Here is a 10,992-nt window from a genome sequence, read left to right on the forward strand (position 1 = left end):
GAGAGAGAGAGAGAGAGAGAGAGAGAGAAGGGGTAGAGTTGAAAAAAAAACCCACTGTGGACTGGAAGAAGAAAAATGAAGAGCAAGGGTAATCAAGGTTTGAAAGTGTTTCATTTAAAAATGTTCCAACACAAAATACAACAATGAAATGAGCAACAGTAAAACTATTATTTTCACGATGTGACTTGATGGGCAAGTGACAAGTGTAACAGGGAGAACCAGGGATCTGCAGTCATAAACTGTGAGTTCAAAATCAACTTCTGATGCTTCCTAGCTGTGTGACTGTGGACAAGTCACTTGACTTCTCTAGTGATTGGAGGTGGGGTTCTGGATCCCCAGGAGATGGGGACAGAAGAGAAACCTCCTGAAATCCCCAACTTCTGCCACAGATGGATTGGGCATCTCCTTCCCTAGAAGATCCTCTCCACGAGGATAGACTTCCCAAGTTGGTACACAGGCTTTACTTGTCTAACTCCCTAGTACAGTAAACAAAGTTTTAGCTTGCCAGCACTTTGACAAATCTTCCTCAGATGTGACTGATCCCAGCTCTGTTTACTGCCAGCTGGGGGCCATTTTGAATGAATGAAATTTCTTCAGCGAAGGGAAGAAAAGTGCAGTGTCAGATTGGAACCTCGGATGTCCTTTTCTGCTCAAAGTGCAAATACTTCTCTCCTTAAAAGCAAAGTCAACACGAGTGGGCTTTGGGACCTTAGAACCCCTGGATTCCTCACCTGTGTGTTTCTTCCTCCACATCTGGAAGGAAGCATTTGCTGGTAACTGGAGTCTCACGGGGTTGCAATTGTGGTCAGCTGCAACCTATTCTCCAGTAATTGCTGCAAACCTGCAAAGTATGTAGGCTGGTACACACCAGCCAAAGGTTTTGCTTTCCACATGGCATGCTAGTCTGGAAAGTGTGGGGGTGTGGAGACATTCCATCATGATCTGGGCATCAAAGTCTAGAAATGGAGACTTCTTCAATCTTGGATAAAGCTACTTGTAGGAGCCTTCATATGGAAATACGAGTTTGGCTCTGGGGGTTTTGGAGGATGGGTGGAGGGATATTTAGCTCCTGTTATTTATTTTTCTAATGTGTGTTTATTTCAGTGACCCAATGCCAAAGCACATGTTGAAAACCTTTTCAGTATCTGATGGTATTATTTCCCCTCTGTTCAAGATTTGGAGCTTGTGGAAATATTTTTGAAAAACAGAAACCCAAACCATGGGAAAGCAACCCCCTCCTTATTCATTAGGCTTCTTTGCTGATTACAATAACAGCATTTGCTATTAGAAGGAGCACAAGCTCAGAAATTAATTTGGGGGTTTGTAAGTTGTTCACCCAGACTGTTAGCCCAGTTATCTGATAGTTTGCAAAGAACCCCAACTTCATAGCTCACAGAGAACTCTTGAAGGAACCAGGATGTTTAGCCCAGAGAAGGGAAGACTCAGGGGGAGCTGGGACATTTTAATGTATTTCAAGGACTGTCAGGCAAAATAGGAATTTGATTTATTCTGCTTTGTCCTAGAGGTGAGAATGAATGGCACCGGGTAGAAACTGTCAAAGGTCAATTTCAGCTTGAGGTCGGGAAAAGCTTCCTAAGGTAAAGGAACTGCCTTGGGAGCAGTGGGCTCCCCCGCCATCGTGAAGGCCATCCTTTCTAGGAAAGGCAGAATGAGTACTTGCTGAATTGTGCAGATTCCTGGTCAGTCTTGTGTTGGATGAGGCAGACTCCAAGCTCCCCTCTCAACTCTTGAGAGTCTGATTCTAGTGTGTGAAATGGTATTCCCCAGATCTGATAGCTTAAGGGGGTCCAGGCATGTCTGCAAAGTTGCTGCAGATGAAATGTTTCCATCAGTAACAGACTCTACTGGCAGCAACCTTCCTTCATCCATAATCTATATCAACATTGAGTTTCAAACCCCCCCCCTTTTTTTTACAGGTTGACTATATTTAATATTTTATAATAAGGGTAATGAGTTCCTAAGTCTTTTGCAATCCCCTTGAATTCTGAGGCTTTCCTTCTGTTGTTTATCTCCCATTTACCCTATAGCTTGTTGGTACATTATTTTGTGCCCTCTCCAGAGTTAGACTGTGAGCTCCTTGAAACTGGAACTCTTTTGCCTTGGTACTTGGCACAGAGGCTGGTACATAGGAGGCATTCAACAAATGCTAATTAACTGACAACTGTTTTCATCTTGAATAAAATGGACATGATAGATCAAACTCCCCCAATTTTTAAAGCTTGAAAATGGGTTCTTTCTAATTGGAATAATTCTAGAAAGCCTGTTCTTCCCAGGCAGTGTAGATAGTTGTGGCTTGCTTTAAGTAAAACTGTGTTCAGGGTGAGAAAGATGAGGTAGAGACTTTCATGGCTGCCACTTGGGGGGTGTGGGGTACAGGAAAGGGAACAGTCTTCTAGAGTATGACCATTGAGTATATAATCAAGTAGCTTCATATTTTGACTCCGTCTTTCTAGCTGTACTCAAGACTGTACTCACATGTCTTTGTGCTGCCAATGCCTTCTGAGTTTTGGCATCTTGGGGCAGAACCCAGGTGCCCCACCCTTGTTATGGCTTAGGACAGGAGCAAAGGAGTATAGGAGTGAGATGGAGTGGGGAGAAAGAACTTCCCTATTAGAAACTGAGGAAGTACTTTTGGTCTAGTGCATTCTTCCAGGTTTGTGGGGAGTGTGACTGAGTGGAAAGATAGTGGTCCAAGCTCTAGCATCTACAGTTGTGAAAGAAAAACTGAAGTCTTTAAAAACAATCTTAATTGCAAAGTGACTCTGAGAATGATTCCAGTGAGTAAATTACTTTGGTTTTGGGGTGGTCAGAATATTTCAGGGACAGAATGCAATGAAGCAAGCTCCTAAATTTCCAAATAGCTGGAGCTCCCATAAAGATGGGGCATGGGGGTGGGGGCCAAGAGCCGATATCTGCTGTTCTCTGAGGTTTTCTAATTTTGCATATGTTGGCATTTTTCACTTCTACCTAATTGTAAGACACTAAAATAACCCAGAAAAAATCACCAAAAATACAATCTTTGTTTTCCCAGGGAAGTGCTGGACACTTTGAGCCTATCAGACTTTGAAGCCTGATTTGATACACTCGAGGAATATCAGCACCTTGTTTTCATTTGGTCACTGCTCATAGTGCCTAGAGTTGGAAGGAACCTTCAAACTGCCCCCCCCCGCTTTTTTTTTTTTTTTTTGCTTTTTGGAGGCTGAAGGTAGGGCAATTGGGGTTAAGTGACTTGCCCAAGGTCACACGGCTAGTTTTTGTGTTAAGTGTCTGAGGTCAGATTTGAACTCCTGACTCCAGGGCTGGTGCTCAATTCACTGTGACACCTAGCTGCCCCCAACCCCCTCTCTCTACCGCTGACAAAACTGAGACTCTAGTCCTCTAGGATGTGCTGGGTAGCTCTTCGCTCTTTGGCTTGTTTACAGGTGCTAATGACCCTCTGGAAACTATGTAACATACACTTAGAAGTAACTTGGTCCATGTACAGTTCTGTCTATCCGTAAAAGAGACCCAGAGTAGCATCAAAGATACTGGACTTGGATTCAGAAGATATGGATTCTAATCCTAGCACTTTTACTTTTTAGCTAGGGGCAAATCATTTAACTCCTCTGTGACTGGGTTTCATCACCCATGAAATGGGGAGAATAATGCCTACCTCATTGGGTTGTGAGGAAAATCAAATGTGATTTAGCTTTGAAATCTTTGTAAATAATTGTTCTTTTTAAAATGTCACTTGTTTTTGTCTTTATCTTTGTAAATATTTTTAAAATGTTGTGTATAAAAATATAAGTAATTGTTATTTCAGGGTACTCATCTCCCCGGTTCATTTGGGAGCTCACTTCTTTTTACAAGTGATTTTATCACTTGTAATATGAGAGTCCTGATTCTGTGAGACTGTAGGATGACTAGAAGCTCCCACTGTTGTCTCCCTTTCTGTGCCTCCCTAAATACTGATGGTGATGATGAAGATGAAGATAATTTGCATGTATGTAGAATTTGTAGTTGGCAAAATACTTAGTATACATTAGTTTATTTCTTGAAGACAGAGATAGTTATATTGTTTGTCTTCGTGCCACTAGTTAGATACATTATGCTTTTTGATGAATTCATCTTCACAAACCTGCAAAGTTGAGTGCTACTGGGTTATTCCCATTTCAGAGATGAAGAAACTGAGATTGCTAGTGACTTTGCACAGCCCTCCCTCACTTAAATCCAGTTCACTTGCATGTCATAGCATCACCTCCCCAGATGACAGGTCCTCTTTGAGAATGAAGGACAAACAGCAATAACAACATATATTACATACGATCTGTCTATATTGGTAATATATGTATGTACATATATTACATACAATTTCTTTATGTGAGTAAATGCTGTCACCACCACCACCACCGTCCTCACCATCAGAGTCACGATTCCAATCCAGGTTTTTCTTGACTCTACCATGGCTCCCCACCTCCATCTGCTAGAAAGTGTCATAAGACATGATTGGCTTCATGCTGTTGCCACTTGGCCCACACTCCCTTCCTGGGCACTCACACTTGGATATGCACGTTTGGTCCCAAGTTATAGAAGCAATATCTATGGAGCATCTGCTATGAGCCCAGCCCAACAAGGGATGGAAAAATCACAGAAGGCATTTTCTCTATGCTCTGAGCTCCCAGCACTCGGGAAATGTGATTTTGAAATCTAGAAATTTAGAATGACTAGAGGATGGTGTAAGACAAACAAAGCTAGACTCTTTGGGGTAGTTTGGGGATGCTGAAGCCAGAATCCCTATTTGGGAGGAAATCCTAGAAGGCTGCACAGAGGAGGCAGGATTTGAGTTGGGCCTTGAAGGCTGTCTTGCTTTTGAACTTCAGGTAAAGTTGGCCAACTGGGCCAGGTCTCTTCTGCCCAAAGGAGAAGGGAGCTTGCAAATAGAAATGACCGTAATGACTGCTAGATGTCAGCCCTGGTGGCCCAGTGGAAAGAATTGTGGATCTAGAGTGGGTGAGTCTGTTAGGGAGCATTTCTTAAGTACCCATTGTGTCCCAGGCACTGTCCTAAGTGCTGGGGATGCAAAGAAAGGCAACAAATGGTTCTCGACCTTAGGGAGCTTGTGATCTAAGGGGGTGGGGAGTGGGGAATATGATGGAGAAGCTCAGAGGTGCAGGGAGCAAAATGAAGAGATGGCTGACCTGCCTGTAAATGAAGGCCCTCTTTGGGCCTCAGTTTCCTCACGTGTAAAGGGAAAAGGTTGGTTGGCATAGAAGGTCTCCAAGGCCTGCTCCTGCCATCGATCAATATAGGTGCTTAATAAATTCTTATTGATGGATTGAATCTTACCAGGACCTGACTTTAGCCATATTTGACTTCTTTGAGATGGGTGAGTTGGTAAAAAGTTCCGGCTGTCTTTGTCTGCCTCAATGTAAATCTCTGCCCTTATACTTGGACTCTTTAGGGTCTAGAGCTGTTCTTGTTGGAGATATTAGTGAACAGTCTTGCTTCCCTGAACCAGACAAAGATGGAACCCATTGGATGGCAGGGATTTAAACCAAAGATAGACTTAAAAAAATTCCTCTCTGTGTCCTTGTGGTTTATATATTATTCGATTAAGTTTTTCATGAACTTAGCTAAGCATAAAGCTTCCTGTTGATGAAACTCTGCCCTTTACTAGCCCGGGTGGACATTGGTGGCACGAGGATGGGAATGGGGATGGCGGGATAGGAGGAATCTTATATTGCTGACACATCTCCGATCTTCCCCAATCTCTGACTCTGCTATTGAAGTTAGCAGTTTTTGGAAAGGCGAATTGCTGTTCATGTTCCTCTTCTCACAAGGCAACATCTCCGTCCTTTGGAAGGAGACATTGAAAGGTATAGTAAAGCCATCTAATTAAAGCAAAACAAAAATTGTTCTCATCCTGAGAAGGCCGGCCCCTTTCTGGTGGCCAAGGATGAACATTTCTGGTTACAGCAGCTTGTGAAACTGTCGCCTGTGGTTCAGAAAGGCTTTCACTGTATTGGGGATCCAAGGAAACCATGGATCTTCTCTTTTTTGCTTTAAAAATTTTTTTAAATTTTTTACCTTTTTTGGGAGGACAGTTGGGGTTAAGTGACTTGCCCAAGGTCACATGGCTAGTTTTTTGTGTGTTAAGTGTCTGAGGTTGGATTTGAACTCAGGTCCTCCTGACTCCAGGGCTGGTGCTCTATTCACTGTGCCTCCTAGCCACCCTCTCTTTTTAACTTTTTAATTAGATTCTCCTCCATCCATTCTGTAGAAAATCTGACTAATTCTGTGTTGGGAGGGAGAGAATCCTTAATTTATCATTATTAGTATAGTCGCCTGGAAGGCTGATATTCTGATCTTGTTGGGATATTTGTAAGCAATGTCTGCAAGAGCTGTTAATTAGCCGTTTTGTATTTCACTTGCTCTGAGCCCCCCCTCCCCCATTACTGGAGCATGGCCTCTTTCTTTCTGGTGATCTCTCTTCAGATTTTGTCCTGTCTGCTTCTGCTATTGTATCTCCTCTGGTGACTCCTTTCTTGCCGCTTTGGTGCCTGGAATAGGGAAGATGCCCTGTATAAAGGAAAGAAGATATAAGATGGGGCAGCCCACTCCTAGGTACCAACTTGCCTTGGCTCGTGTCTTGGGGCTGCCCTACCTTACCAGACTCTCTGACAGAGTCCTCATGCTCCAGACCTTCCCCTCCCTCTCCATCCTCCACTTCCTCTCCTTTCCTTTCCTTCTTGCTTTATATTCACAGCCTAGGGTAGTACTTGGCATATGACCCATTTGGGGTTTTCTTGGCAAAGACACTGGAGAGGTTTGCCATTTCCTTCTCCAGATTATTTTACAGGTGAGGAAACTGAGGCAAGCAGGGCTAAGTGACTTGCCTAGGGTCACACAGCTAGTAACTCTCTAAGGCTGTATTAGAATTCAAGAAGATGTCTTCCTGACTCCAGGCCCAGCACTCTACCTACTGTACCAACTAGCTGCCCATCAGCCTTGCTTCTGGAATTAAATTGGGTTGGCATTGGGTTTTCTTAAGCTTCAGCTTGAACATTCCCTTCTTTTCTGGTTGAGTTGTATCCTGGGTTCTTCTTGGGCCATGAATGTGGGAGGAAGTTGCAGCAGGAAGCTGTTGGCTTCTTGTCTGTACCACAGGGAAAATGACTGAGAGAGCAGATTCGTGGCCGACATCTTCTTGGATACTCTGCCTCAATCTTAATGAAATACAAATGTATCCAGAACAGTGCCTCTCCCCCCCCCCCATGAGATAAAGAAAAAAATCTCTTTAGAATGGGCTAGCTGGTGTCATTTGACTTTACACATATTATGTTAAAGGATGTTGCAATCCTTTGGCAAATGTAGAGGAGATGTTGATTCAATAGCAGAATCTCAAAGGCTCTGGAATCCCCTCAGGATCCTTATTTGTTCACATATTTGCAGGGCGGCTGTCTCTAGGCTGAAACCCTCCCGTGCCTTGAGGAGCTGAGTGGGAGTAGAGATAGGCCCACAGATGCTTGTAATGGCAGAGTCTTAGAATAACAAGTCTGCTGGTGATTTTTTCCCTTCTTTCTTCTTCTCCAAATAGGTTTATTAGATTATTTCAAGAAAGATCAGTTCATTTTGGGTCATCATAAAGTCAGAAATTTAAGCTGCAAAAAAAAGCCCCTCATCTCAAAATATGAGTAAGTGCTACGGTAGAGAGAATACTAGATAGACCCGGAGACCCAAAGGCCTGAGTTAAAATGGTCTTGGACACTAGCTGCGTGATCCTGGACGAGCTACTTAACTTATTCCTCAATTTTCTCATCTGTAAAGTGGGGATAGTAATAGCACTTACTACCTTCTAGACTTTTTATGAGGATAAAACAAGATCCTGTTTGTGAAGGACTTTGCAAATGTTAAAGCTCTACAGATATGCTGTATTCTTCTTTTTCTTCCTTTTTAGCACTTACTTCAATCGAGATTTATTTTCTTTTCACAGATCATGGAAGAGACAAACACACAGATTGCTTGGCCATCAAAGCTAAAGATTGGAGCAAAATCTAAGAAAGGTATGTGTTCCTATTCAGGGGAGGATTGCCGATTTTGATGAGCAAAGACATAGACATGACTAATTTTGTAGTTGGTCTATCACCTTCCTTTAATTACCTAACACTTATTTCTACCCTTTTACCAGGAAGCAAGTTCAGACATTGGAAGACCTTTGTTTATTTGGGATTGTCGTAGTTTAAGAGGGATTTCTACATTTCCCCCTTAATTTTCATCACGTACAACTATTACATTTTTATAGATTACTGTTTTAATGGAATCTGGATGGCAAGTGACTGTGGTAGTTAAGAGTTTAAAATCTGCCTAACCAGGGGGGAGGATTTTTAGTCATTTCCTGCAAATTAATATAACTTATTTAGATATGTGACCTTCTGCTGTGTCCTCCGTGTTTCCTGCTTGAGAATCACAGAGTGCAAAGGTATGATTTAAGAATAATGGCAACTTAAGAAGGCTTTCTCTTCCCAGGGGGATATAGGCCTAAGGAACTAATTTACTCTGATTTTCCTTTCTGGGTGTGTCTCTTACCCTTCATCATTCAAAGGAAGATTGGAAATGTCTGGCATTTTCATCATGGTCATTTGTTTTTCTGCCTTGTAATCTCATATTCTGTGACAGTTGGTGTTTGGGGCTAGCGTAGAGAGAGGAGAGGATGTTTTTTCATCCAGTGTCTACAAAGGAGATTGTGGAACTGTGTAAAGAATGCTTGATTTGGAGTCAGGAGACTCAGGTACAAATCCATTCTCTCCCCTTTATTTTCTCTATGTCCTTGAACAAGTTACATAATCTTGCTCTCCATTTTCTTTAGCTTTAGAATGTGTTGGTTAGACTAGATGATCTTGGAGGTCCCTTCCATCCACCAATCCATGACCCCATGAGCCTATGAAGTATCCCACAGTGGAGTGGAAATCTCTTCTGTTTTTCCCTTTCCTGCATTTATTTTGCAATATTTCTCTTTGATATAGATTGCCAAGAGCCTTTTATTTGTGGGGTGGGTGGGAACTCTTTTTCAAATGAAGGCTTTGGTTCCAGCTCATTCTGTGAAAAGGAATTTCGATTCATATTTTTCTTTAATCTTCGTCCTTACATGAAATTTGGAGTGGCAAAAAAGAGTTAGCAATGAATTTCCAGGTGAAGCATTGCTCTTTTAAGAATAGTTCTGTTTCCTGATTTCCTCCTAAGATCTTGTATTTGTTGCTTTTCCTTAATCCCCCACTATTGAATATCAGTATAATTCATCAGAATAATTTTCCTAGTGATTTCTTATTTATGCCTCCTTCTGTGTTTGTCTTGGAAATCTGGTTATACAAGGTGTCCCAAAAGTCTTAGTTCTAAGCTTTGAGAGCTTAAAGATATTTTGTGCACCAGGTATGAGGTTTGTAACAGTCGCCTCATTTTACTTGGGTCCATAATGTCAGTTAGCTAGAAGTTGGCAATCATTTATTATGGCTACGTTGACAGTAAATGTTTGCTGAGTTGGATTAAATTGAATCTGTTGATTGAGTACTGGTACCAGCCCTTGGATGGAATGGAATAGAAACTCATGCCTGGTGCTCTTTAGCTGTGATAAAGGCTGTGGAAATGATGCTTTTAAATGCCCATGAGGAGATTTGGTGAATGTAGCAGTGTGTAAAAATCTCTACTTGGTAGAAAGGTGGTGGCCTGTGGGTGTACTATGTTATATTTCTGTCATGTGTGGTTCCTTGGTTGGCCGGTTTTCCTTAACTTTTTTATTGTGGCTGGGCAGGGTTCAGTGTGAAGGAAGTGACAAATGTTAAATAAAAACAAAACAAAAAAACCCCACCACCACAACACAGAAGGCATCAATGAAAATGTCGGAGTAGTTGACCCTTGATTGAATATTTGTGAATCACATAGTTTGTGCACTGGCTGTGGTAGAAGTCCCTTAAGGGACTTCTCAGCGATCGATCTTCCCTTTTGTCATTTCCTGGATCCAGATCGCCATCAGCGTTCCTAGTTCTGGAGAGCTTTCAGGCTTCCTAGCGTCTTCCTAACCACTACCCTACAAATACAGGTCTTGTTATCCTCATTTTTGCAAGGAAACAGAGACTTCTGCAGCCAAATGAGCAAACCCTAGAGATAATATTTCCCTGCCGTGTTATATACCACAGTTGTAAGCTAGAGAGAACTTTAGAGAGCATTTTGTTTTTCTAACCACCTCATTTTACAGAAGGAAAGACCAAGATGCAGAGAAATTACTTAGTGAGTTACAGTGCTGGGCCTGGAATTCAGACCTTCTTATCCGTCAGGGGTGGGGAACCTGCAGCCTCAAGGCCACCTGTGGCCCTCTAGGTCCTCCAGTGCAGCTCTTTGACTGAATCCAAACCTCACAGAACAAACCCCCTTAATAAAAGGACTCAGTCAGAGGGCCGCACTGGAGGACCTCAAGGGCCACATATGGCCTTGAGGCTGCAGGTTCTCCCCCCCTATTTTACTACACCACTTAGGCAGGGGTAACAGTAGTAATACCCAAAACAACACAACAACAAAAGTAACTTGTTTTTCATTTAAATTTTCCACAAGCATGTTACAATTACTATGTTATTCTAGCCTCAAACAGTCTTAGGGGTAGGTGTTATTATCATCCCCATTTAAAAAATGGGGTGTCTAAGGCGAGATTCGAACCCCAGTCTTAGTGACTCCAGGACTAGTTCTCATTCCGCGCTTCCTTTCTTTGCTCAGGGCATGTGATAACTATATTTAAAAAGAATACTATGTTTTTTTTTCTACATAAGGAACTCTTGCTATGGGAGTGCCCCTCATCAGAGCAGACCACAGTCTTTCTGTGACTCAGGAGATAATCCATAAAGGAGTAAGCATGGGATGGCAGAAGAGGCACAGACTCGAGGGTCAGAGTTTCTGGATTCAATCTGACATTTGCTCCCTGGCTAAATAACTTAGCCTCCCTTGAGC

At 42.4% G+C, this 10,992-nt stretch overlaps 1 protein-coding gene across 5 annotated transcripts in view; it reads left to right on the forward strand.

The window, feature by feature from the left end:
• Positions 1–10,992, forward strand: part of BICC1 (BicC family RNA binding protein 1) — a 286,143-nt gene that overhangs the window by 139,159 nt on the left and 135,992 nt on the right. For 4 of the 5 annotated variants that reach the window (XM_069101823.1, XM_069101824.1, XM_069101826.1 and 1 more), the window contains one exon: positions 7,994–8,063. In XM_069101823.1, coding sequence (XP_068957924.1) covers positions 7,994–8,063 — 70 coding nt within the window. Of the gene's footprint in view, positions 1–7,375; positions 7,695–7,993; positions 8,064–10,992 lie in introns of those variants that run through there. The other variant, XM_069101827.1, reaches the window with a different exon arrangement.

The sequence above is a fragment of the Petaurus breviceps genome, unplaced genomic scaffold (genome assembly GCF_028583685.1).
Source record: "Petaurus breviceps papuanus isolate PSGF00001 unplaced genomic scaffold, PetGlider_PUasm1.0 490, whole genome shotgun sequence".
Lineage (NCBI taxonomy): Eukaryota > Metazoa > Chordata > Mammalia > Diprotodontia > Petauridae > Petaurus > Petaurus breviceps.